The sequence below is a fragment of the Strix uralensis genome, chromosome 6 (genome assembly GCF_047716275.1).
Source record: "Strix uralensis isolate ZFMK-TIS-50842 chromosome 6, bStrUra1, whole genome shotgun sequence".
In the NCBI taxonomy this organism is placed as follows: Eukaryota; Metazoa; Chordata; class Aves; order Strigiformes; family Strigidae; genus Strix; species Strix uralensis.
The window spans coordinates 40,903,172-40,928,924 of NC_133977.1; the positions used below are offsets into that span (position 1 = coordinate 40,903,172).

At 36.4% G+C, this 25,753-nt stretch overlaps 1 protein-coding gene across 5 annotated transcripts in view; it reads left to right on the plus strand.

Moving 5' to 3' along the window:
• The window catches only part of ARHGAP15 (Rho GTPase activating protein 15), a 326,332-nt gene that overhangs the window by 204,788 nt on the left and 95,791 nt on the right, over positions 1 to 25,753 (plus strand). For all 5 annotated transcript variants that reach the window (XM_074873787.1, XM_074873784.1, XM_074873788.1 and 2 more), the window contains one exon: positions 14,736 to 14,813. In XM_074873787.1, coding sequence (XP_074729888.1) covers positions 14,736 to 14,813 — 78 coding nt within the window. The remainder of the gene's footprint in view (positions 1 to 14,735; positions 14,814 to 25,753) is intronic.

The window sequence follows — 25,753 nt, forward strand, 5'->3', positions numbered from 1 at the left end:
ATTCATGCCTTGTGTAATTTTATTGCTTTTACTGGAATTACACCAGAGATGAGTTTGGCCTTTTGCCTTTTTCTAGCATTGTATAATATATCTATTAGTGAACATGTAGAAAGAAACAGGGCATTTTGTCTTCAGAATTTTCCATAAAATCTTTTTCAATAGGCTTAATAAATAAAATAAACCACTTAACCTATGAAATAAAAAAGAATCAAACAACATTTTCTAGATATTAAAATAATATTAATATACTGTGTAAATCAAGTAGTTGACATTTGTACACGCTGAAACAAAAAGTCTAGAGAAATATAAAGCCAGCTGACTGTCTCTGTTGCTTAGTCCGTGCCAAAGAGAAAATGAAGGTCCTGACATACCCTCTGGTCAGAGTCAGATTCAGGGAAACTCACACATGAGGGTATCCGCCTCCTAGCCATGAAAAAGAAAAAAAGATAGGCACAAAAATCCTCTCTTTTCTTCCTGAATAAACCAAGAATGTGAAGCACTATGCCCTGGTACAGTACACATGCCATCATAGACAAGGAGCTGGCAGTATTTCCACTGCAAACCCCGTTTAGTGAGACTTTACAGTTCAGCCATTAACAGAACACTTTGGGCTAACACTTGACAAAATGAGTCTTGGCCTAGAGGAGATGTTCACACACATACACACACACACAAAAGTTAAGTCCATTAAGTTCCTTTAGGGGAAAAAAAGAGGTAGTTGTAGTTTCAGATTCTTTCAACATCCCTGTTGCTTAAAAATAAAGTTATGGTTTTAAAATAGAATTGTGAAGGCATAATTCCACAATGTAGACTAATTGCTTTTCCTGCGGGAAAAAAAAAAAAAAAAATATTACTACAACTACACTATATTTTTTCCAAAAATGTTTTACAGCAATAAAACACATTTAAAAAAGTTTTGCTGTCTGTATGCAACACTATGGGGTCAGTTTAAAACACCCTGTCTCCTTTTTTCTGCCTGCAATTCAAGAGAGCAAATAACTGCAGTTGTATTTTATTACTTCAATTATTTGCTGTAGCAGCTTGTGTTACATCAATGTTTTAACCATATAATATAGCAGTCTAATGGGATTGATACCTAAGTGAGAGAAATTGTACCAACAGAAAGCTTCAGGAGCAAGGCAGAGGGCAAAGTACGAGGGCAGCTTAAAAAGGAGGTTTTATAATAAGGCTTTCACTTCTTTAAGAAAAGATTTTTTTTTTAGCTCATTTTACTTCCCTGAATTTATGAAACCGATATTGTTAGCAATCTAGTAACTGAATTGTCCCTAAATTGGCTACTGCATGATAAACCCCTAAGGAATTAACAAGTCTCTTAAAGATCTTCAGTTGTATATTCTCTTAGCAGATTGTTTTATTATAATCAGGATCCTCACGGATCATGGATGTAATTATATAGCAAACCAACTTCTTTTTGTCTTCACGCAGAAAAACAATGCTCCCTGGTTTGGGAGGAATGACATATATGTAAATGAGAGCAAAATGTGGCCATTTTGTTTCATAACAACACAACCATATCACTTGGATCCTGAGCAGCTCCAGCCAGCCTGATCCAGTTCTCTTCATGATTCCTTCATGCACCTCTCTTTTTGGTGCCCGAGATGATGCATTTCAAATAATTGAAATTCTCAGGAAACAGATATTGCTATTAGGATCTGCTTTCTCATGCTTATTCTACTTTGTAATGGACATAGGTTATTTCTTTCTAGAATTCCTGCTTTACTGATACCAGCCTCTGTCCACCAAAATGGAGATTTCTCTTTAAGGACCTGAATAGATCTATTTTGTAGTCATTGGTTTTCCTTACAGTTAAGGAAATGTTTCAGTGTTTTGTTGGACCAGGGTCTTAAACTTTACATGTTTGGATCAGAAATGTAAATATTCTGATTTTCTCTCAGGATTTAAAAACAAAGAACAAGAATTTATTTGGTTGCCCAGATTATGGACCATTTACAGGTAATATTGAGGCTCTTAAAAAATCACCATGGACCCCTCCAAACCAAGGGTGAGGTGATGGATCTTCTCTGAGATGTCTTCAGAAAATAAGAAAGACCTCAAAAGACAGGAAGAGGCTATTCCATACCTCTTCCCCTCATCTTCCCAGGAAAAGTTTCGTCCAATATTTCAAACCATATGTTTAGATTTGTCAGTCCTGAACTGACATGGTGTTATGTGACATAACATACCAAAGTAGCTGCCACCAAATGGCTTTCCTGTGCCAGCAGTAACCACACAATGGTGTTGGAGGTACCACAACTTTTTGTTTACTTAGGAATGAAATAATTTTGATGAGTGTATGGTATCAGTTAGCAAGTGTTGAGTTCTTTATGGTGATACTGCTCATGTTGACTTAAATGGAAAACGGATCAGCTCAGAAATCTTTAATAAGAAAAGTTTCTTAGTGTACTTGTAGTGATGCCCTGTGGAGCCACTAGAACTAAAAATCTGTCAGCATACTTGGTAGAAACTTTGTTTCATGGTTCTCTAACTCATATGATTGAGATTAAAGTGAACAAAATCTTGGCACATAGTTTGGCAGTCGCGAAGCATTCCTCTGTTTGTGTGTAGATGTGTGTGTGTGTGTGAGACAGACAGACAGAGAGAGGGAGAAATTTAGCAGGCACTCATTTGGTGTTAAATTATCAGGTGTTACATATTTTTAATAAACCTTAGTAGAAAGATAAGACACATCCTCTTCTAATGAAAACTGCTTTCACTTCACCTATAAACTTAACTTTGAACAAGCTGAGCATCTACTCTAACCACTGAAAACAAAATCATTCAAATTCTCCAGCCCAGCTAAACTGTAAGCCAGACCTGAATCCAAACAGGAAGGTAGAAGATGCTGGAAGGGTGCTCTTTTGGCAGTCAGGTTTTCCTACGTTACCACTAAAGCAGAGGAGCTCACAAACTGCTTGTTTTAGTGCCCTGATCTATGACCTACAGGGCTGTCCTCACAGCAGTGGTTACTCTCCAGGCATAAATAGCACTGATCCAGGGACAGAGCTTTTCGCACAGGAGCACTTCTACCATCACTGAGCAAAGACAATCTTTTTAGATACTTTGCAAGCCGTCGTCACATAATATTTAAAAAGTATCTGAATTTTCACACTAGAAATTGTTCACAATGGTTCCTTTCATTATCTCTATTTCAGTTGCATTTTTGTATTCTGATATGTCATACATTAAAAACACAAAGAACACAGCTTACAGAAGATTTTGTATTAGAAACTTTGCAACTGTCTTGGATGTCTCTATAGTAAATGTCATTAATCATTACCGGAATTTTCACCAAAGAAGGAAATTAGATATGGAAAACACTGTATGCCAACTTTGCCTTTCCAAGCCTTCAGAAATACCAGAGGGTCTGTGTGAACCCTAGTAAAAGGGATGAGATTGGATTTCTACCTTCCTTACATCATTCCATGTCACAGTCAGCATTAAGATACAAAGACAATGATTCAAATCAAAATTCTTCCCATAGCTTCAAATTTAAAAATAATCATCTTGCATGAAAATATCAAATGATACTCATATTTTTGGATTTACTTAACACAAAATTCAGCTAACAGATATCCGGTGTATTATATAGCAGCAACTAGGTTTTTTCTTATCAGGAGTCAGTATTTTTCTGTATTTCTTGCATGTCTCAGTAATGTTTCAGTTATATTATTTGTACTTCATTGTGATTTTTTTTCTTCGTATTTCAAAGTAGAAAACAATTTGTTCCATTTCAGACTATACTTAAATAATCTTTTTTCAGGAGTTCCTGAGCAATTCATACACAATTTTTGTGCTATTTTAATCTAGTATACCATGGTATGCAAGTCAAACCATAAAATGAAAACTATGGAGTTACTTCTGTCAAAGTAATGAAGTATGTGCTAGTCTCTTAAGTTTTGGTACTTATCACTCTTCATAAACCAGTTCAGGATTTTTATGGTTTCTGTAGATATCTTGACTGCATTGTCTGCTGAATGTTGCTTTGGCGATGGTTCAGATTTTGCCCAAATTAAATGGAGACAGAAAAAAAGCTTTTAAGTTACCTGAACCTGTTTGGGGACAGTCAATGTAGTGGGAATGACAGGAAAAATAATATATACAACTGCGGAGTCCTGCAGCTAAGATGGCAAAAAAAAAAGTGCAAAAATATCTAAGCAAGATAGGTGTTTGTCATATTAAAATTAATGTTTCCGATTTTTCACATAGTACTGCTTAATGTCACTGTTTCATAACACTAAATGTGACTTTTGCAAAAACAATAAAACTTTGCTCACTTAGACTATTTTTATCACACAAAAGAAGGTGTAAGAACAAGCAGTGGATTCCTATGATTTTAATCATCATTGGGTCTTTAAATGTGTGCAATGTACATTGGGAAAGATATTATTAAAGTAAAAGTTATCTACATATATATACATATACACACACACCTTTGTATTATCACATTTGTATGTTAGACAGATATGCAATGCTAAGAATTCAGTAAGTTGGTGTTAGATAGCCTTATGTATACTTATCTTCCAAGAGAGCCTCTGAGTTTTCCACACAGGCATGGACTGTAACACCCAAAGGTGTCTGATAGTGTGCCTTAGACTAAAGAATCTAATTTTTAAATGTTTTCTCCCACTTAAAGATAAAAAGCAAATACAAAGATAGATGCCTACAATATGATATGAATAAGCAAAGACCGTTACCAACTGCACATGAGAGCCTGAACTCCATTTTTAGAGCAGGGTACTGCACATTCCTTCTGTTAGACATCCAGAACTGAGCTGGTCTAATTTTTAACTGTAAGAAACAGATCCAGCCCTCTGTGTTATGCAACAAAACAAGTCCTATCAAGTGCCTTGCTGATATTTCTTTAACTGTTGTTGAACTATAACAGTTAAACTGTTCACATTCACTCCCCAGCAATGCACAGCAGCTGTAGGAAGTGCCCCCAGACAGTTAGGTAGGACCCATTCCTGAAAACAAGATAGATAACCTTGAGATATTTAAGTTTGAACGGAGCATAGCTTCAGGCTGTCAAGTGAAAAATGGATCTGTTATAGAGAAGAGTATTGGGCCTATCTGGACTCCTCAACTATCTCTAAAAAGCCAAGGAATGATGGGAGAAGAAGTCCTGTGACTTTCAATTTTCATCCTAAATATCCCTATTCCATCCTAAATTTCCTATCCCAGTCACTCTCCTTAAAAAAAAATAAAAAACTCTTTGCCAAGCAAAGACACTACAGTCCAGAAAATGCAAACTCCTTACCCGTTTTGGCTGAAGATTATGTGTGCCCAAATGTACAGTTCTTCCGCTTCCAACAGTTAAAAGTCCAATAAGCAGCAGTACTAGTCAGGATGGGGAGGTGACATTACTGAGGTCTAATTTAATCTCTCGCTATTGTGAAAGACGGGAAAAGCTTTGTCCCTACTGTGCACTAAATTCTCTTTAAAATCAGCATTGGGAGTAAGAGATGTTTGGAGAATTATATCTGTCCCTTAGCTTTTAACCAGTTCCTACTGATGTCAGTGGACCTGACTGAAAGTCCTATATAGTCCTAAGAGGAGAGTCAGACCCCCCAAAGTGCAATTTCCCTTAGTGTTCTGATGTTGCTCAAAAAACACAGGCATGATGTTGGTGATGATGGATCCCCAAATGAAGCACATTTTAACCAAAGTGGGAGGATTTAGAAAAATGCATAAATTTCTTGTATGCTACTGTCTGTAACAGGCAGATCTTCAGCCAGTTTAGTGAGCATAAGTTACAGCTGGCTTTTGCTGGAATAGTTTACGCTCTTGACCCTCCTCAGTTGTATAGCCAATAGGGACTTGTCAGGCTACATGTGTTTTTAAACTTCTTTCAGCTAAATCAGAAATCCAAAAGCAAAATACAGCTCTCAGCAGTATCATGTGGAGTTGTGACACTCCCTGGAGGGCTCAGGGTCCATAAACCAATGAATGGATTACAATGAGGCATAAATGTAGTATTTTCATCCATGACAGATATAATCTTGAGCCTGTTTTTTCATGTTACTTAACTCTTTCAGAACGTAATGTGTGACAGAAAATGTCTTATAATGCACATTGCAGTAAATATCAGTCAAGTATGCTTTATTGCTGAGCTCTACATGTTTCCAGAAGTTAACAGGCACAGCTGGGATATAAGAAATGGCAATGTTGTATATATTTCTTGAACATACAAAATACCTTGGCTCTCTTCTCCCCCACTCTCCACATTACATCCCCAGCTGTTCTGATCATGTCACACAGTGGATGAGTTTTTCCATCGTCAGCTTCTCCTAAAATGATAACCTTTATTCAGGCTTTCATCCTCCCAAAAATAAACTGCATTATCCACATTGTCATCACATTCAAATTAGACTATCACAGCATATATTGCGTGGCACAGAATAATAGAAATGGTAACTGATGAAGGTGGTGAACTGCCTGTTGGTAGCTGCACCTAGCAGAAAATACTCGGTATTAGTATTTAGCATTTATTGATTTTCCTACACATGACTCAAATCTCTCTACCTGAAATTCCCTTCTTTCAGTCACTATAGTGTCATGTGGCCACAACGCCAGACAGGTAACAGTTGGAAGCTGCACATTTCTGGAGGCATAAAGCTGATTATATCAGCTTTTGAAAATTCCTAATACTCCTGCAAGACCTTTTGGTCAAGCAGGAGGAAAAGTATACTTGATAAAGTAGCAGAGAACCATAGAAATCCTCTTTTATTTCAGATAAATTAAGCATTAGTCAGAATGGACGAACTAATCCATACATGAGAAGCAGTGACTGCAGCAAATGAGAGCAAATAGGAGTGGTGGAGGAGGTATTAAAAAAAGAAAACAAACAAGCAAACAAAAAAGAAATAAACATTCACAAAATAAATACTAATGTGTTATAGAGAGAGAATGGCTATATCCAAACATTTGGTAATTTCAGATATTATGCTGTGTTACATAAAGGAAGACAACATTATTTCCTTTTAAGCTGCCATTCCATTTAAATCAGCGAGCTGATGTGTGTACTTGAGGTCTGTATTTGGTAGGATTTTTTCCCCTTTAGCATAAACCTTGTTGATTTAAAAAGTGAACAAAGATGAATCAGGTGGTAAATGTATTCATGTAATCATTTTCATTAATAAGCCGTTATAAATAATAGAGGGAAGGTTTTAAGTGTATAATTCTCTGTAGCACAATTGAGATTTTTCCACATCTTCAGCAGTAAGTTAATTAGAATCACCTGCATTTTCTTGGGCGGACACCAAATGGATTGCAAACAAAAACAGATTAAAATAGCTGTAGCTCATGGCATACAGATGACAAGATTCACAAAGAGGACAATCAGGCAATGAAAACCTCCTCTTTTTCAAACATTTTTAAAGGAAATTCAGCTCTTGTGAGTCGCTGTAAAAAGACGTTTGTAAGTGTTTCGCTGAAAGACTAGAATGGCTTTGTTTCTGATCCCATGATGAGTGAAAGAAATGTTTAAGAAAGATCACTTTACAGAGAGATTCAGACTGAAATGTGATGACTGTGATTCAAGCCAAGCCAAAAATTACAGCTCAGAATTAAAGGGGATGGACGTGGCTTGGGAATCCATTTTCCCACATTCCTGAATCTCAATCATCCCAGCCAATGTTTAAAAGAAAATACAGTGGAAAGCAATGAGGTCACTGTGTTTAGCTGCAAGAAGTGGGACTATCAGAACGGCAAAAGTATATATTGGAGGTAACAGCAAAATTACAGTGAACACGCTGCATGTTCGATGGTTTCATTCAAAAAAAACAACTTCAAAGTTTAGTTTTGTTTCTTGTTACAGGGAGCCTTCTGAGCAAGTCTTGTTGGTCCTGAGGCTTTTAGACCATAAACTTCTTGAATGTCAAAGACAGTGCAACACAATAGAGAAGAAGACGAAGGCATAGCAAGCTTGATTTAGGCATTAAACAGCAGCCGTGCATAGCAGTGAACTGTGTGCTAGTTTAAATTGCACTTGCTTTGTACTGTTGCTATCCTTATTTATTTGTATATAAATATCTAAGTGGAAATTCTACCATCAAGTGATATGAAACAGAATAAAGTATATCATCCATCATATTCACTTGTTACTTATTCTCAGTATGTAATGCTCATATTCAGTGTTGTAATTGCTTCCATTAAACAGTTTCTACAGGGTCTTGAAAACAATGAGATCTTAGTCAAGCTTTTCTCCTTTCATTGCATCTTGAAGTTATTACTGCAAGAAAAAATGAGATTCTCTTTTTATGTAGGAATGCCCCTCATCTTCTTGATATTATTGCAGTCAAACATAGAATTATTTCTTGTTAGCTAAGTTCCTAAAGAGATTTACCAAACCTCATGTCAGACACCTCCTATAGAGTCATTTCTTAGCTTGTTAACTAGTACAATTTCTTCTCTCCTTTCTTCCCCCCACTATCTCTGCCTTTACTAAATTCCAACGCAGTGTTGGATTTGTACTAATAATAGAATAAAGAAAATCTTGATCATGATACCTTGAATTCGGGCTTGTCTGTCACAGGTCCTGCAGCTGGGCAGTGCTGGTCATCAGTCCTCAGTACCTGCAAATCATGTGAAAAGTACCAATGGAGAGGACATCTCTCCATCCTCTCTTCAGTACAAAGCAATGAAGCATATACTTTATGTTTCATTTCATTTGCTTTGATATCCAGTACAGTGCTCCATTGGACATCCTATTTGTAGCTCATGAAGAGGTGCAATCTCCTCCCTGCTTCTCTTTGATACTCCTCTTTCTATAATTCAGAGGATCACATTAGTCCTTTTTGCTATAGCACTGAACTAAGATCATGTTCAGCTAATTATTTAAAATAAACCTCAAGCCCTTTGCAATCTACATCCAGACTGTTGGATGTACCCTGTGTTTCTCCATATAAAAACTTATTTTACCAGACTGTGACCATTTAAGGTAGCAATTCAGACCTTCTGTAACTTTACCTGTCCTTATAATCATTTAATAACTCCCTGATCTTTGTGTCATCTGCTTACTTTGCCAACAGAGATTTTTTTTCTCATTGTCCACATCTCTGATAAAGGTATTAGATGGCACTGGACTGAGCGCTCCACTCCTGAGAGCTCTGCCGGTTATGACCTTGTTAACTGATATCTCCCATTAACTACCACATTTTGAGGTCTGTCATTGAGCCAGTTTTTAATCCATGTAATATATGCCCTGTTAATTCCATAAAATGCAAGTGCTTTAATCAAAATGTCATGTGGTACTAAGTCAAAAGCCTCATGGAAAGCCAAACATACTATTTCAATACCATTGCCTTTATCAACCAGACCTGTCAAAAATCCAATCCTATCAAAAAATGCAACAAGTTTGCTAGACAAGGCCCTGATTTCCATGAAACCATGCTGGTTGAGATTAATTATATTTTGCTATGAATTATTTGTTCATAGAGTCCTGAATTAATTATTTAAGTAGACTGTCTGGGACTGAGGTCAGTCTAGCCAGTCTCCAAGTGCATCCCTCTTACTGCTTTTACAATATCTGCCACTATTTCCAGCCTTAGTCATTTCCAAGTATTTCTCTATATTTTATTTGCAAGTGAGAGATACATGTATATCATGAGCACCAATAAGTGAAAAATGTTTTTTTTTACAACAGTGATTATCTCTTTGTCCTTCAGATTCACTTCCAATATCAAGAACTGCTTGGTCTCCTAGGTTTGTTTAGCCTTGTCTATCTGGTAGAACTGTCTAACATGATGTTTGTATGGCACCCACTTCCATAGTAGCCAAGTACCTTCTCTGGACTAGGGATGGGGCCTGTTTTCATATCAGATGTTAGCTGGGATGTTGCTTTCAGCCTCATGAATGTGATCCTTTGAAGGGAGGAGTACAAGAAGTGGGTAGTTCTGATGATCGAAAGAGAAGTTTTTTTCCAGCAGAGCAAATCCCAGTGTCAGCTTCCGGCCCCAGTCCAGGAGCTTTAGGGCATGCCTAACCCCACCCAACGCCACACCAAAAAGCAGGATAGAGATGTCAGCAACACTGAAAACCCTGCTGAGTGCAGATAGTCTTACATTCAAAAGGAGCTGGTGCTTGTTTTAACCCAGCTGACCCAAGCTGATCAACCTGATCAACCAGGTTTACTGGTTCAAGAATCTTCAGCTGACATCTCATCTGCACCACGCTTCACTTTACATGCATGTGTCCCTTCTTTGCTGTTAATGCCTATATGTTTTTGTCTGTCTGGTGTAACTCAAATTTGTTTCATCATTCTCATCATTTTCACCTCTGGTTTCCATAACATCAGACAAAACCACTTCTTTTGCTCCCACATTCACCTGATACTCCGGATACCTTTTGTAACCCTATCCAGATACAGTATTTTTTATGTCAAATTTTAATGTGTCAGGTTTATTCTTTGTTACTCTTCATGATTTTCCTTCTACTGACATCCAGATATTGACCCTTTTGTGAAACTTTATTTTTGTTGCATATTGTTTGTGGTGTTTTTCTCATCTGACACACTATCTTGCCGTTAATGTATTTGCTGCATTCACCCGTTTCTGCATCTTTAAATGACTTCATGCCTTGCTTTTGTGCCCTTAGTAAACTTTTAAAAAATTGTTTATATATCAGATATTTATAGTGAGATGCATATGAAAACAGGAGGAAAGAATTATAGTTTTAGGGAGAACATACCCTGATAATGACCTCTTAAATATTTGTAAAGATAGCCCTGGGCATCTGAGCCCACAAAATAGTTTATAATACAACAGCTTGATTACATAATGATACTTTAGTTTTAAAATGTATGATCTTTCTGTTTATGGGAAGGCATAATAGGCTCCTTTGAAATACAATATTTTTGCCCTGAACATAACTGATTTTAAATGAAAGGACTAACTAAAGAATGCCTTTCTTCAAGTTTGTACTTCACTTTGTTGTTAAATCCAGCACGATGGTTTCTTTTACAAAACTCCTACCAGGCCTGGGGACCACACCTATTTCAGGATACATTAATTGTGGAAGTTTCATGGGTTTCTATGCAGGAAGTTACCTAGTACCATTTAAAATGGTATGTTTCAAATTCTAAATCTTGTTAAAAAACAGAGGGAGAAATTTCTGTATACCACCACTCCCCTTCCCCCTGCACATAGAGAATTTCCTTTTATATTCAGTCTGAAGATATTGTCAAATACAGATTAAGTTTAGGAGGAATGCAATGTCATTTGGGAGAGTGCACAGAAGAATTCTTTTCTATGCAACAGAAAAGAATTAATGAGAATATTTCATTCAAGGCAGTTCATAAAGCATCAGGACTAACTCAACCAATATCAAAGTCTGATATTTTAAAACATATGTTTGAAGAAATATATCACCTAAGCTCTAATTTTTTCCCGTGATTTTAATGTTTCCCTGCAATACTTGGTTTCACCTCAAACTGCTACTGGAGCTGACACTGACCTGCATTCATGGTTATTTCCATTTTGGCTAGAAGCAGGATTGCAAGAAATGTTCTTAAATATGTGTTCTTCTAACATCTGTGCTGTTATACAGAGTGACTATAACATTCATTATTGTTTATGAATCTCAACCAAGCCTGAGTTCAGTTGCCTTTTAGCTTTCTCATCAGGAATACCTGTATAATTTTTAAAAATGAAAATAGTTAAAATTTGCCAGTAGTTTGGCAGCTAAACTGATGTATTCTTGCATAAGTCCGTTTCCTACATTTCTTATACCATTACAAAATTTAGAATTGGAAATACTGAATTATCATGTTTTTTGCTATCATTTCTAGTCTAAGCCTAACAAGGTTCATCCTGTTCTCAGGTTCCTCATTAAAACAAACAGAAGCAGAGTTGAAGATTGGGATGTAAAGCAAGTAAAATTCTTGTTCTCCTCTAGGGCAGAATCCAGTGATTCTTCCCTGAAAAACCCCACTCCAAAACACAAGAAGGTCACCCTATAGTGAGCAAGAGTTAGATTTCATTAAAATGAATGTTTTTTCTGAAAAGTTCTTTGCCACTATACTTAAATGCCAGCACCAGATAGGAAACTCTGCAAGGCTTTGTTTCATCTTGTTCCCTAAGTATTTATAGCCTGCCGTGAAGAAACACTGACAGCAGTGCAGTGATGTTTTTATTCTTGATAGAGGTGCCCTTAAAAGTGAATTTGCTTTGAAAATTGTTCATAGAATCAGGATATTAGAACTATAAAGAGATATTTCTCTTTCTTTCTCTTTCTCTCTCTTTCTCTCTTTTTCTCTTTTGTGCCTAATTGGATTTCCAAAATAAGTTGTTAACAATCCAGCTAAGATAATGTGGTCATGAAAAGGATGTCCAAATCCACCAATTTGCATTGGTTTGGTTTGGCTTAACTTTCAAAGTTCTTGGAGCAGAAAGTTGATGGCACGTGAACACTATAATTGGCTTGATATTCTTCTGTGTTGTTTTTTTTTTTTTTTTATTTTTTTCTCTCTGCCATATTGTACAGTGTCCAAATGAAATGCTAATCAGACCGCATTTCTGGACCAAAGTAAATTTACAACAATAATAATGCACTTGTATACTCCAGATCATTTTGCAAGAGGTAATATCCACCAATTTACAACATAGTTTGTTATTTTCACTTGATCAGGATAATTTATGCAGGTTCCAAATTGATGCTATTAATGTGAGACATAGCTATTTTACCCAAAGTGACATGTATTGCTTTCACTTCCATATATCCAAAAAGGTTAAGAACTGAATTGAGTTGGACCCAAACAAAAGTTAACATTCTGTTTTGGGTCTTGTTTGTTTGTTTGTTTGATTTTTCCTCTTTCTGGTTTAGACTTCAATTTACATGATGCAATTCTTAATCCCTTACCACAAGAGTACCACATTCCTATGCTAGGAATTACTCTTGCTCTCTTTCTCTCCCCTTACTAAAACAGAATGAGACTCTTCAGATTCTGGATAGAATTGCATTACTTAAACATTTTAGTAATTTCCATTTGCTCATATGTTATATATCCAGTAGATGGATAACTTCCAAGTGTTCTTGATTACCAAATCCTTTTTGATTTCTCTTAAATAAACTTTTTCTTTATCCCTCTGTAACCAAAGGGGATCTTCCTGAAATGAATCATCACTCTCAGTATTATGTTGCAGGACACCCACAGGTGCAGGGTAGAAAATTATCTAATAAAAGACTTAGATAACCAGTTTATAATATGGAATTATTATTCATTTTTAAAATAGATTATTTCATGTAAATCAAATCAGGATGTTCTTAGCAGCATAGACATAAAATCAGAACTATATTTTGTAGAGAGAGAAAACAAACATGCAAACAAACAAAAGACTTTAGTTGGTTTCAGTCTACATCAAAAGGAAAAGTAAATCTTTTAAAATGTTTCAAGATGAATGAGGAATACCTCCAAGCAGTTGAGTCCACTGGTTATGGCACTCATCTGCCAAGACATGATGCAAGTATCTTTGAAATAAGGACTTGGATCTCAGCTCCTTCTTATTTAAGTGTTATTGCAACTGTGCCTCTGAGCTTTTAGACTTGTTTTCACTCTTCCCTATAGTTTCAGTTTTTCCTTTTCACTCACCCCAAGTCGGGGGAAAAAAAAAAAAATCCCCCTAAATACATTGTCAGGAAATAATTCCTGAAAGTTTTTGGGTTTTGACAAATTAGTGTTTTCCTAGAGAAAGGCTTTCTCTGAAATTTCTTGCTAAAAGCTAATTAAAACTTGTCTTCCAAGTGATGAGTAGTTTTAAAAAACCCTGTTTTGTGCAGATTCTCTTGGTTTCTTATGTACTTGCAAGTTTTGAACGTGAAACAACAATGTATAGTTTAGTGTTTTCAATTTTTAAGCATGCAGATTCGGTCGTTGTCGCACAATAGCTAATTCTCCCGGGAAAGGAGAGCAGTTCCCATGTGCTTTGAAATGCTGCAGCTATGCAACCAGGGCTGGAAGTGCTATTTTAAACAGTCATATCAGCAGAGCTTGCTGTAGGAGATAATATGTCACAAAAGGAAGTATGACATCTAGTTTCACCTAGAAGATAAACCTTGAGTAGATATGCAGGGAGAAACAAGACTGTCAGGTTGTCCTTGAAAAGAATGGCCTATATTAATGAAGAAATGTACTCCAGGGCATATGCTATTTGGGATATTTAATTTCATCTTCAAACTTGTCTGATCTGCTATGAAGAATATAGTAGTGAAAGAGTAGTTGTGTGTAGTCTCACGCACGTCATGATTTCAGAGTGGGCACCTCAGCACTTTATTTTCAGAAAGGTCACAGCCTCAGAAATTCACATCTGAAAAACCCAGGCCCCAGACTGAGAATCACTATTAATATAAATACCCCACATTTAAACAGGATTAGCATAGCATCGTGTGTATCCCAAACAGCCCTTCTCTATGAGCACAAGAGCTAATTCACTCTTTCTTTCCCATCACACTCAAATACCCTTGCAGAACCATATTCTGCTGACAGAATTACAAGATAATTATAGTTAGGTGTTTTGTATTCACTTAAGTTAATCTACCACTTTTATTTTTCATTGTTGTTTTAATCAGGCAGGAGGCACTTCACTTGTTGTCAGGTGGATTATTTTTCAGTCGTTCACTACACTGCTCTTCATACTTGTTAGGGCGCTTCTGGCTTCCTGACAGACATACAAAGAAAAATACTTATATGATCTAAAATGAAATATGTGTTTCTCTTTCAGGTCTAGATGTTGATGGAATATACAGAGTTAGCGGCAATCTGGCAACAATACAGAAGTTACGATTTGTTGTCAATCAGGGTAAGTGATTCCTCCACCCTGGTAATGTTTTGTTTAGTACTTAACTGTCTCAGATGACAGTATTTCAGAATCTGCTATACATTAGTGGCATAGAATGATGAGCCGTGTTTTGGAAAAGAGAGGAAAGAGAAGGTAGGATATTGCACAGAGGGAAATGTCAGCTAGGAGGGAGAAAAAAGAGCAGAGTAAGCAGAGGAAAATAGTAGTTAAACAGGAGATGAGAAACAAACAAACAAACCAACTAAAGAAAAGAAAAAAGAAGGAAATGGATACATGAAATAAGGTGGCAAAAACCAAAGCATATGTAGAAACCAAAGAATCAAAGTACAGAGGAAAAAAAAGATTAAAAGGAAAAATAGCAGAATGTTTGGATGTTGAAAGTTAAACAAAACCAAAAGTAGTACAGGGATCCAAAGGAGACTAGCAAAAGAGAAAAAGGTGCTGAAAGGAACAGAAAAGCAAATACTAAAAGTATAGTACTGACTCTGTCAAAGTCAGTGGAAGATTTACCACTGATTTTGAAAAACAAAGATTTGACCCCAGGAAATGAGAAGAGGAAAGATGAATATTTTGGGGAACTAAGAACCAGAATTAGAACCAACCTGTACATATTTACTGAACATCTTTCCATAGACTCCACATATAATGAACATATTTCCACAACTACCAAAAAAAATATTTTTCACAGATGTGGCCTAAATGAATCTAACATTGATCAATAGATACTGTTACAGGTGTGAAAGCTGATATTGATAGCTAAGTAGGATAAATGACAAATACATTCTCCTCTCCAAACAGTTTACTACTCTTGGCAAAGACTAAATATCCACATATTAAATAGCTTAACAAATATCAATGATGATAGTGAAGCTCCTGATACTACTTAATGAGAAAATAAAATTAAGCTTCTCAGAAATTAAGAAAAATCTCAAATCCTAAATTCCATTAAAAGCTTTATACACTTTTGAATTAATCAAGTATAAATGTGAAACTACTGCAACATTTTCTCCTACTTTTTATTAACTTTTTTAGTTACCTGGAGACTACTAGTAGAACTGCTAAATATTGTGTATTGTATGTGGTTTCTTGGAGATGATAGCTGTTGGAGAAGAACTTCTTCGATTAGTTTTGTTCTATACATAAACTAAGACTTTTGACTCAAAAGTTCTCATGAAATTGAGAGATGTGAGAGACATAAAAATATTCCCACCTTCAAGCCTCCATTTACATCTCTAGGGAAGGTTTCAGGGAAGCAGTAGATGTTTGTCACCTCCTCAACTGCTCCAGATCAGTCTTGTCTTCAGCTGAAACTAGAGGGTGAACTCTGGTTTATGAGGAATCAGTATTTATGCCAGTAAATTCAGTGAGACTGAATAAACCATCAGCCTCATGGTTTTGACTCATTACTTGGGTTCCCTTAGATTTATAGTTGTTGGGTATTTGTGTGTCGATAATGTATTCTGCCTTGGTTTTCAACAACTGTACACTGTATTTTGTTTGGAGACAGAGAGGCAAAACTGGGATTTTCTATCCTTCTTTACTGCCTGGGATCTTAGCTCAGGAAAAAATGTGCCATAAAAATAATGGTCCTGTCTATCATGTCTCATGGCATCCAAAGGTTAACGTACTTGAGGTTAACATTACTGCTCAAGTTTTCACCTAAAACAGATGGGCTGATACTGTAAAGCTAGACAGAAGTCTAAGCTGGTTTTTTGCAGCACAGAGGTACCAGGCACCTTCTTCTTCTGGTTTATACTACTGTGAAAAATTAATATATAAAAATGAAGTTAATAGTACATTAAAGCCACTCTGACACTGGCTACTTATGGCATGTGCAAGAAATCTGCCTATTGAGCAACCAAAGAAAATTCAAAGAAAACTAGTGCCTCTTGGTGTTTCTTGTCTTTATTGATACAACTAGGGCACTCATGCATTTTATATCATAACAAAATAAATTTTCAATGCGAAGTGATATTATCCATCCGAGCCCTCCCTTACACATCCTTTAAAATCACAACTATAATAATATCTAGCCAGGTCTGTACTTAGCCTTTCCTCAGGTAAATGCATGCAGAAATGTCAAAGTTCATCTTCTGTAAACCCTAATGTCACTTTGCAGTGCTCAGGGGTGACACCAACACCATGTGAGGGGAAATGGGAGAATCTAACATTTCAGTCCCCAAAGAATAATCCAGTAATTTTTAATCAGAACATTCAAGAAGTAACACAGACACAAAGAATGGCTTAAAATAGCAGGCTAATGTTTCTATTGTTTAAAGAACACCCTTTCTCTGTGCTAGGTAGGAACCTGCAAGAAGGAAACAGCCCATTGAGTCACAGTGTAGGTGTGAAAAACACCATGGGGAGATGGGGGGAACAGGATTTATTTAATGTGTGCTCAGATCAATAGTGGTCTTCACCCAATGCCCCGAGAGCCTGATGTCCCCAGGAGCCCAATATCCCTGGTCAATTAGATGCTGAGGACAGCAGCAGTTTCAGACTGTTTCATGAAGTCACAAAAGTGACTCCCAACCTGCTTATTTACCAGTCCTCTAAAGCTCTGCAATGGGATGATGTTTAACCATGCACTCTCCATGCACCACTTTCACTCACACTCAATAATTATTGTGACCTCCTTGGCTCAATCCTTGTACCTTCATTTTTCTGTAGTTAACAATGGGAAAGCAGTATTTATATATATGATTTTCCCATAGAGATTTTTTTTTAATTTTAGTTAAAGTTTAATTTAATTATAAATGCAAACAAATGTTCTGAAAAAGCCTATTTACATTGCAGAGATTGACTGTGCAATCAGTTCTTATACAGGCCAAATACTTAATGGGCTCTTTCTCCCTGTGTGCTTTGCCATTGTGTTACACCTACATTTACAGACTATAAGTAATATGTATCACATTGAAAATTAAAGATCAGAGAAGACACTGTAGTCTGGCTGCCATATTGAAGTATTTTTTATTATAATAATCATTAATTAGAATATAGCAAAGCTTTATTTGGCTCCTTTTCTTATACTGTTAATGTCATCTGCAGCATCAAAAATGAAATAAGAGAGAACTGGCGAATATGAAAGGAAAACAAACTAATAGTTAACAGCTTTATCATTAAAGAAGAAAGAAGAACAATAAAAATCTAAAAACACCTTTGAAATTCTAGATTTTTGGAGATGGGTTTACAATAAAAAAACATGCTTTGTAGCTTTTTTAATTCTCTGAATATACTTTGTGTTTAATTCTCATTTCTTGAGGTAAGCAGCTCCTGAAGAGGGCTTTTACCTTGCCAACATGAGCATCAGCAGAACGAACTACCTTATTTACTTTATCCCTTTCACAGAGTTTTCTTTTTCTATAAAAGTCTATTGATATCACACCTTTTTTAGTTCTGTGCAACAGGATTATCTTTTATCTATGATTTATTTTCCCATTAAGAGCTGAAAAGATCAGTTGATCATAAGAGGACCAGGCTATAACATCTCTCAGCACTTTCGAAACTCTAAGTCATCATTTTTCAAATCACTGAATCAAGGCAGTAGAAGTTGTTTGGACCAAACTGACATCAGGAAATTCATACTTTTCTTAGTCTACAAGCACTGAAAGAATTTTTGTTTTAGAAACTAAACTACCAGTCATTTAATATTTCTAGATGAGAACCTATGGTAAAGGCTTCTATAATAGCCAGAGACATTAGACAGAGATGTCCATTCCTCTTATGCTTTTCGTATTACTGGTTAGGTCTAATAGTTGCGATCTTAAAAAAACAAAAAAAACAAACAAAAAAATTGGTACTTAGCAATTCTTTAGGGATTTTATGAAAAATCTGGAGGGCTTTTGCTGATTTTAAGCAAGGTCTAGTAAGTTAAAGCATTTTTACATATTTATAAGGATATTCTTTTAATTCACACCTGTAAGAGAAGGGATAAGGTACTGAAAATGGGTCTGGTAAGCCATGTAAAGTGTGCTGGCAGTTTCAGGGTATGAGGATGTTACTGAAAAGATCAATTGTTTTGGCCCAAAGTCCCAGGGTGGAGCTGAAATGGGCTCCGGGCCAATGGGTGGGGTGGGGGAGTCACAGGTGGAGCTGATCAGGGCCATTAAGGCACCACTATATATGAAAGTGTGACAGGTGGGAGATGCTTTTCAAGAAGCTTCTGACCTGATTAAAACAAACTGTCAACAGGCAGGCAAAAAGTGCATGAGAAAGACAAACAGAAAAAGGGAAGACTCTTCACCTGTAAGGGTGTTAGTTTGTAAGTAAGAGTGTGAATTTGTGGTGCACTCTCCGCTCCGGTTGAAACCATCGTGTTGATACACACCTTGATACAATGGGGTAAGGACCTTCTTTGTGCTAAACCCTACAGTTTCCCTGTCCTACTCGCTCATGTCTGTCCTGGCAATCTTCAATTGCCCTTGTGCTTGAAGACTAGAGATACCTGGGTGAGGTGGCAGAAGCTTTCTCCTTTATGCCTCCCATGTTATTCTGCTGGTTAGCTGGAAAGGCATTCAATTTCTACAACTGTCAAACAAGCAATTTTCATGAGTACTAAATTAACTGAAAAAAATTGAGCTATAAAGGGTTCATAACACATTGCTGAAACACTAGGATTCTATCCTAATGCATATATGTTCAGGGAAACTAACCATAGAAATACAAATTTCAATACTTATTGGTTCATTCAGTAAGTGTTGGTTCATACATAATACAAGAGAGTTCCTAATTGTCTTTATATCCAATGCTTTGTTTGCAAAATGCTTGGTATTTGCTGTACAGATGACCTTTGCATCCCATTATTTCATTTGGAATACCTTGTGCGTTAACAGTGAAACACTGGGTACCATCCAAAGGTCAATTACTGTGTTTTACGGCTTTGTTACCATACTTATGTACCAAAGGGGGGGTAAAAATATTAATTTTACAGAGGCTAAATAATACACTATTGTAGAGAGGTACATTTCTTATGGAACATGGAAAAGGACAGCCAAAGATATCCAAACTGGCATCTACATTGGGGAAAAAAGTGAATTTAATCTTACCCTGACATTACCTGGAGTTAACAAAAAACACTCTGGCAGAAAGAATTAAAATATTTCCGTTGTTTCTTCTATGAGAATATACTGGAATATAATTCAGCTTAAGAAAAATTAGAAGTAAAATTTAAACCACAAATATGTGAACTGATTGCGAATATTTATTAACTAAATAATTTAATAATAAAGAAAATGCCTACTTGATTAATTGTTACAGAGTAAAAATTACAATAAAACTGTCTTGATCAGTGCTTTGCAGAAGCACCATTACTGTCTGTGCAGTTGTTTAACAAGGATTTAATTGGAAAGATAAGTGAATGCACATTTAAAAGTATTGTTAATTTGCTTTATAATCACCCCATCCTTCACAGTATTGACAGCACCAGGCACAAACCCCTTTCTCTTTTACAAGTATTATTTTCCATATGTGCACAATAAATTCTGAAGCAGTAATTGGAAATTTTATGGATTTCAACATACCTAGTGTTTTGAGTTTATAGGTGCCATATCCCTTCTCTAAAGGTAGCTTATAGGTGGCATTTTAAGTAAAATCATTGCCTTTTTATTACCATGAGCTGTTTTGGAGGTTGTGGTGTGGTAGTTTGTTGATTTTTTGGTTTTGTTTCTTTTTTTTTCTTTCCTTTCTATTTGAAATATCAACAAAATCCTCATTGAAACATTATATTTGGTTTAATAAACAACAGCCGTCAAAACCAGTAATCTTCAATATGTTTATATTCCATCTGTACTTATATTTATTGTTCTAAAATGGCTTGGATTAATCTAATTGACAAGTAAGAGCCCAGACCATATGAGCAGCTAAGGATGATACCTTTAACCAGCAGGATTCTTCAAGTGTACTGACATGTTCTTTATCAATGAACTATGAGAAAAGAGGAAGAAATCTTGGGTTTTGGTGTTTTGGTTTTTTTTGATATTACTGATTAAATGAGCTTGCTGGGACCATATGTCTGAGACTTAGCTATCAGGAACCAGAGTGGTTTCCCGGCTGGCTCTGCCTCGGCAGGCAGAGCCCGTGGAGCTGACACAAGACTAAAGCTGCCTTTGAAAAGGAGCTGCCAGGTCAACACAAATGGGCTGGGTGGTTTTGAAGAAAGCATTTAGCAGGAAAAAAAAAAGAAAGGGGAGAAAAGGGAGGAGGGAACTGAGGGGAAAAAAAAGAAGGGGTGGGGGGGAAAGTAACAGCTCCTTTTCAGTTTTATTTCTTTAAAATAAGAGAAAAGGAAAAAGAAAAAAAAAATCAAACCAACAAAATTCCCCATTCAGAAATACCTGAATCTTTCCATTGACCCAATATATCTATTTCAAAGGCAGCCAGCAGCTTTGGTCCTGCTGTTAACAAAGGCTCTGTGGGCAGAGGAGAGCAGGTCCTCCATCAGCTGCCAACTTCTAGAGAGGAGCTACAAACATGAAGGTCCAACAGGATCGTTGTGATCTTTATTTTAATATTGCACCAGGGATCACTGGAAAAAGAGGGGGGGGAAAGAGGCATTGGCTCTCTCTTGAAACCACTTTCTTTTTTGTTTGTGGGGCCTTAATTTCTTGTACATATGCATTAGTGAGATTTCCCATTGTATCCTGCCTTCTCATACATTTTTAGACATTTTAGGATGCTATTGATTTATTTTTCAGGCATATGTGAGTATGCTTAGAAACATGTGAATGTGTCTTGGTTGGAGTCTAACCTTAGAGCCACCTTCCAGGCTTGGTGACATTCTCTGTGTGATCAAGCATGGCCCAGACAGCAAAGCCTTCCTCACTTCTGCCAGCAGTTATTCATGTAACCAGTCTCACTGAGAAACCAGTAAGAGCGGCCCAAAGTTCACGTTGGAAATATCAGGCTCAAACTGGGTTACGTGCTAGCTGAGAACCAAAATGTCTTGAAAGCCTTGAGTCAAAAATAGTTTTTTCTTTCTTTTTCACACTTCCCAGGCAAGCACAGAAAATAAAATGGACTGAAGCAATTTTCAGAAATAATTATAAAACAGCTTGTTTCTGGGTTAAGACCTGCATATGCCAAGCTGTAGCCAAGAATTTTTTTTTTTTCCAAGCTTTAAAACTCTGACAACAGAATACTTTAATTGAACCTACAGTATTTGGTGAATCAATATGTGTACGTTACTGATGTGGGCTCTTTCCTTTTCTCTCTGAATGTCTATTTTAAGATACAGAACTTATTTTTTTTTATTCAAAAGAAGGTGGGTTTTCCATATCTTACCCTTCTCTTTCCAGAGGGGAGGAGGGGGAATTATAGTACCCCAAACAGTGATTTGTAAATATGTCAGGTATGAAATCTAATGGAAACATTTTTGTGACAAATACTTTGAATTATTTTGTAAATAATGTGCCTTGTATACAAAAAAGGTATGATAGAGCTAGAATGTTAATATTTTTCCAACATAACTTTTGTTTTTATTGTGAAGGAAAAAAGAGAAAGATTATCAGAATTATAAGTCTTAGTTGCCCAATCTGTAGCTCTAGACACTGTACAATTTCTCTTACCAATGGTATTGTCATGTTTTTCTTTTCAATGGTGTGATGAATAAGTCAATAGAACGGGGCAGAAGAGGCAGTAAACTAGGTTAGTGTGGTCAGCCACAAACATACCATGGATTTTATGGCATGTATTGTATGATCAAGCATTTAAGACACGCCTTTTATTTCTTTTCTAACCACAGCACTATTTGCGTTACAATAGCTTTTTGCTTAGTAACACTTCAAGAAGTTGAAGAGCTTCTTGATAACCCCTCAAGGAGTGTTATTTAGGCGCTGAGAAGGGCTGTAGTTTTGCATGCTGTAGCAAGGGATTGCTTTTTTTTTGGGATGCTCATCGTTGTCATGGGTGACTCTTTGTTTGGGTTTGTTGTTCTGATAGTAACGCTACAGGAAATACCATTTCACGGAGCTCCAAAATAACAAGGAAAGGAAATAATTTATCGAGCCATTTCTTAAAAGTATTAAGGGGAAAACTTTCTAATGATGATTTTTAGGATAGTGGAATAATCCCCAGAAGCTGGGGGTTGCCAGGCTTATTTATAGATGAACTGAACCAAATGTCAAGGGTATTTTGCATGGGATGATCTTGTGCTCCAAGGAGATGGGTATCCTGGAGAACTAAGATGCATAGTTCCTACTTAAAGTTGGTCATGCTCAGTGTCTTATGAGATCATGGTGTGGCCTAATATTTTGGGTGGTTTTCTCCCCTGTGGTGAATATCTATAATTCTGTGGTTTGTATGCAATACTAGCTGACAAATATGAACTTGCAATAGGGTCTGCAACAAAAAGAGTGATGTTATATGTGGATGTACATTACATAATATTATGCAGGGTGGCATGGGGTGAGAAGTTACCACACTGTGGAATTAAGCTTTATCATGGTATTTGTGGTCTTCTGTATATTGAGAACTGGGCAAACCATAAATGCTGTGGGAGATACAACTGTTGTGAGTAGCAAGTGATTTTGGTTGGGGGAGACTGCGGTAATGCATTAACTGTTGAACTCCATTGGTTATTTTAGTAGGGGCTAAGAATGCTGGGGACCAAACTGGAAAACATTCAAATGAAAAAAATCTAGGAGGAAAAAACAAAAGGAGAAAGTCTAAAGTACATCTTCTGTGATAATTGGAAACTTGCTTTTAAGAGGAAACCTACACTCTTTTACTGACTGTCTCATTTGTGAATACAATCTTTCTTGGAAATATATTCCTGCTGAAATTAGTGTTCTTAAGAAATTTTCAATTTCAAGTTGCTCATACAATCATTTTTTATGGATTTGGAATTGAACAATCCTGTCTTTCTTTTGTGTCTCTGTGTTTTTCTTTTTTTTTTAAAAAAAAAAAAGTATTATTGTGTAAAAAATTCAGTGGAATTTTTTGCATGAGCAAATTATCATGGTCCTGGAAAGCATCTTCCCCTAACACAATCTTTGAACATTTTGGGCTGCATCCAGTTACCTGATTATTGGTATTTAGTTCCACTTGAGAGGATGCTAGGTATCACAGTGACCCTCACAGGGCTGGCAGGTCCAGCAGAGGATATACAAGGGAGTTGTGCCTTGGAAATTGAGTGCTAGAAGCTGGGTGAGACGTCTTAGAGCATTTAAGAAGCATTACATGCCTATATTTAGGCAAATGAATAATTTTTCTTGAATACACCATTGTCTTTTTCTCTTTGAAAAAATGAAATACCATCATATAGAAGTGTATAAAGATATTGCATATATATTAAGTGGTAAAAACACTTTTTTTAAAAAAGAGCTTTAAGAAATCCTGATACAGAAAAGTGTCATATCCCACTGTCCTGAACTAATACATACTGCTTACATATAGAGACATTCTTTTCTCCTTCTCTTCCAAGTCTTAATTTGCACTTTAGATTTATTATTGTAGGGATTATTAAGCATATTAATTTAAACACTTAGAGAGGTAGTCACACTGTATTTTAATTTCAAAGTTATGCATGGTACCACAGTCTTAAAAGTGAGAATGTAGCATAGCTCTCACTTGAGTTTTCAGCTCTCATCTGAATGTTAACACTATTCAGTCTGTAGCGTGCCTGTTGTCAGTAAAAGTAACAAGGATTGTTCAGATCTCTTGAGATCAAAGGTCCTGTTTCCCAACTCTACTGTAATAATTAGCGTAATCAAAAACCTTCATGTGGACAAACACCTCAGGGTGAGTTGTGAGAATTATGCCTTTTGAAATCAACCTATGTATCCATGGTTCTAATTTCAATGCATTGTCTCTTCTTCATATAATTACTATCTTTATATATACAACATAACTATGGCAAGATTTTGAAATAATCAGGATGAAGAAATGAATATAACAGAACAAATATTTTGTAATAATTTTGCCCTTCTACTTCACAAGCAGTGTCCAAGATGCAGCCAAATATGCTAGTTTATAATACTCTTCCCACTTCCCCCCCCCCCACTATTACCAGCTGACATAACATGGGAGACTTGGCTCATCCATGAGTTTCACCCTGGACAGACACTGGGAAATGTATGGGCAGGAGATATTTTGGGGTAACAGTATCCTGGAGTTAGGTTATGCCAAAATCCTGATAGAAACCTCAGTAGATGTTAAGCATAGCATTCTTCACCTCTCACAAGCTGAGTAAAGATTATAATAAGAGGCATCTTTAACCTGAAACCACTTTTAAAATTATGTTACCAGAATTGGCTGCAATTGGGTTCATCACACCTTTAAATCCTATGAACTGTAAAGACAGAATGGAGTAGATTGTTAGATGAAAAAAAATCTCTTGAAAAAGATAGAGTGCTATTGCTGGATTTTTTACTTATTGTAGTATACCAAAGAGAATTTTTTTTTTCTGGTGTAATCAGATAATTAAAAAACAAACAAACAGGGATTTCAAAACACATTTCCATCAACCAACATAATGTGCTTATGATACAGAAGATTGAGAATGACTTAATTAAGTAGATAGCAGCAGTGAAGAGAAGATGGATGTGAGGAGGAGGAGATTACTTGTTCTTGGTGGAACTTTCTTTAGCTGGTGTCGGATGTCTTTCTAGAGACAGAGCATCTATGCAAAAGGAAAATACAGGAGACAAATGGCAAGAAGATTATATCACTTTGGTGCTAAAAGCTATTTCCTACTGTAAGAAGTTAGTTGCTCGCTCTGTTTTGTTCAAAGATAATGTTGACATCAGCTGAGGAGATGGGGTAACTAGTTTTAAAACAAGTAGTAGCCAGTGTTCTCTATAGCATCTGAATAACTTTAGGTAAAGCTGCATGATGCCAGACTTGAGATCTGTATGGGTGGGATGGGACAGAATTGATCCTATCTAGAAAAAGGGTACACTTGTGAGGGCGAACTAGAGATACAAAACTACATGAGGATGTCTGGG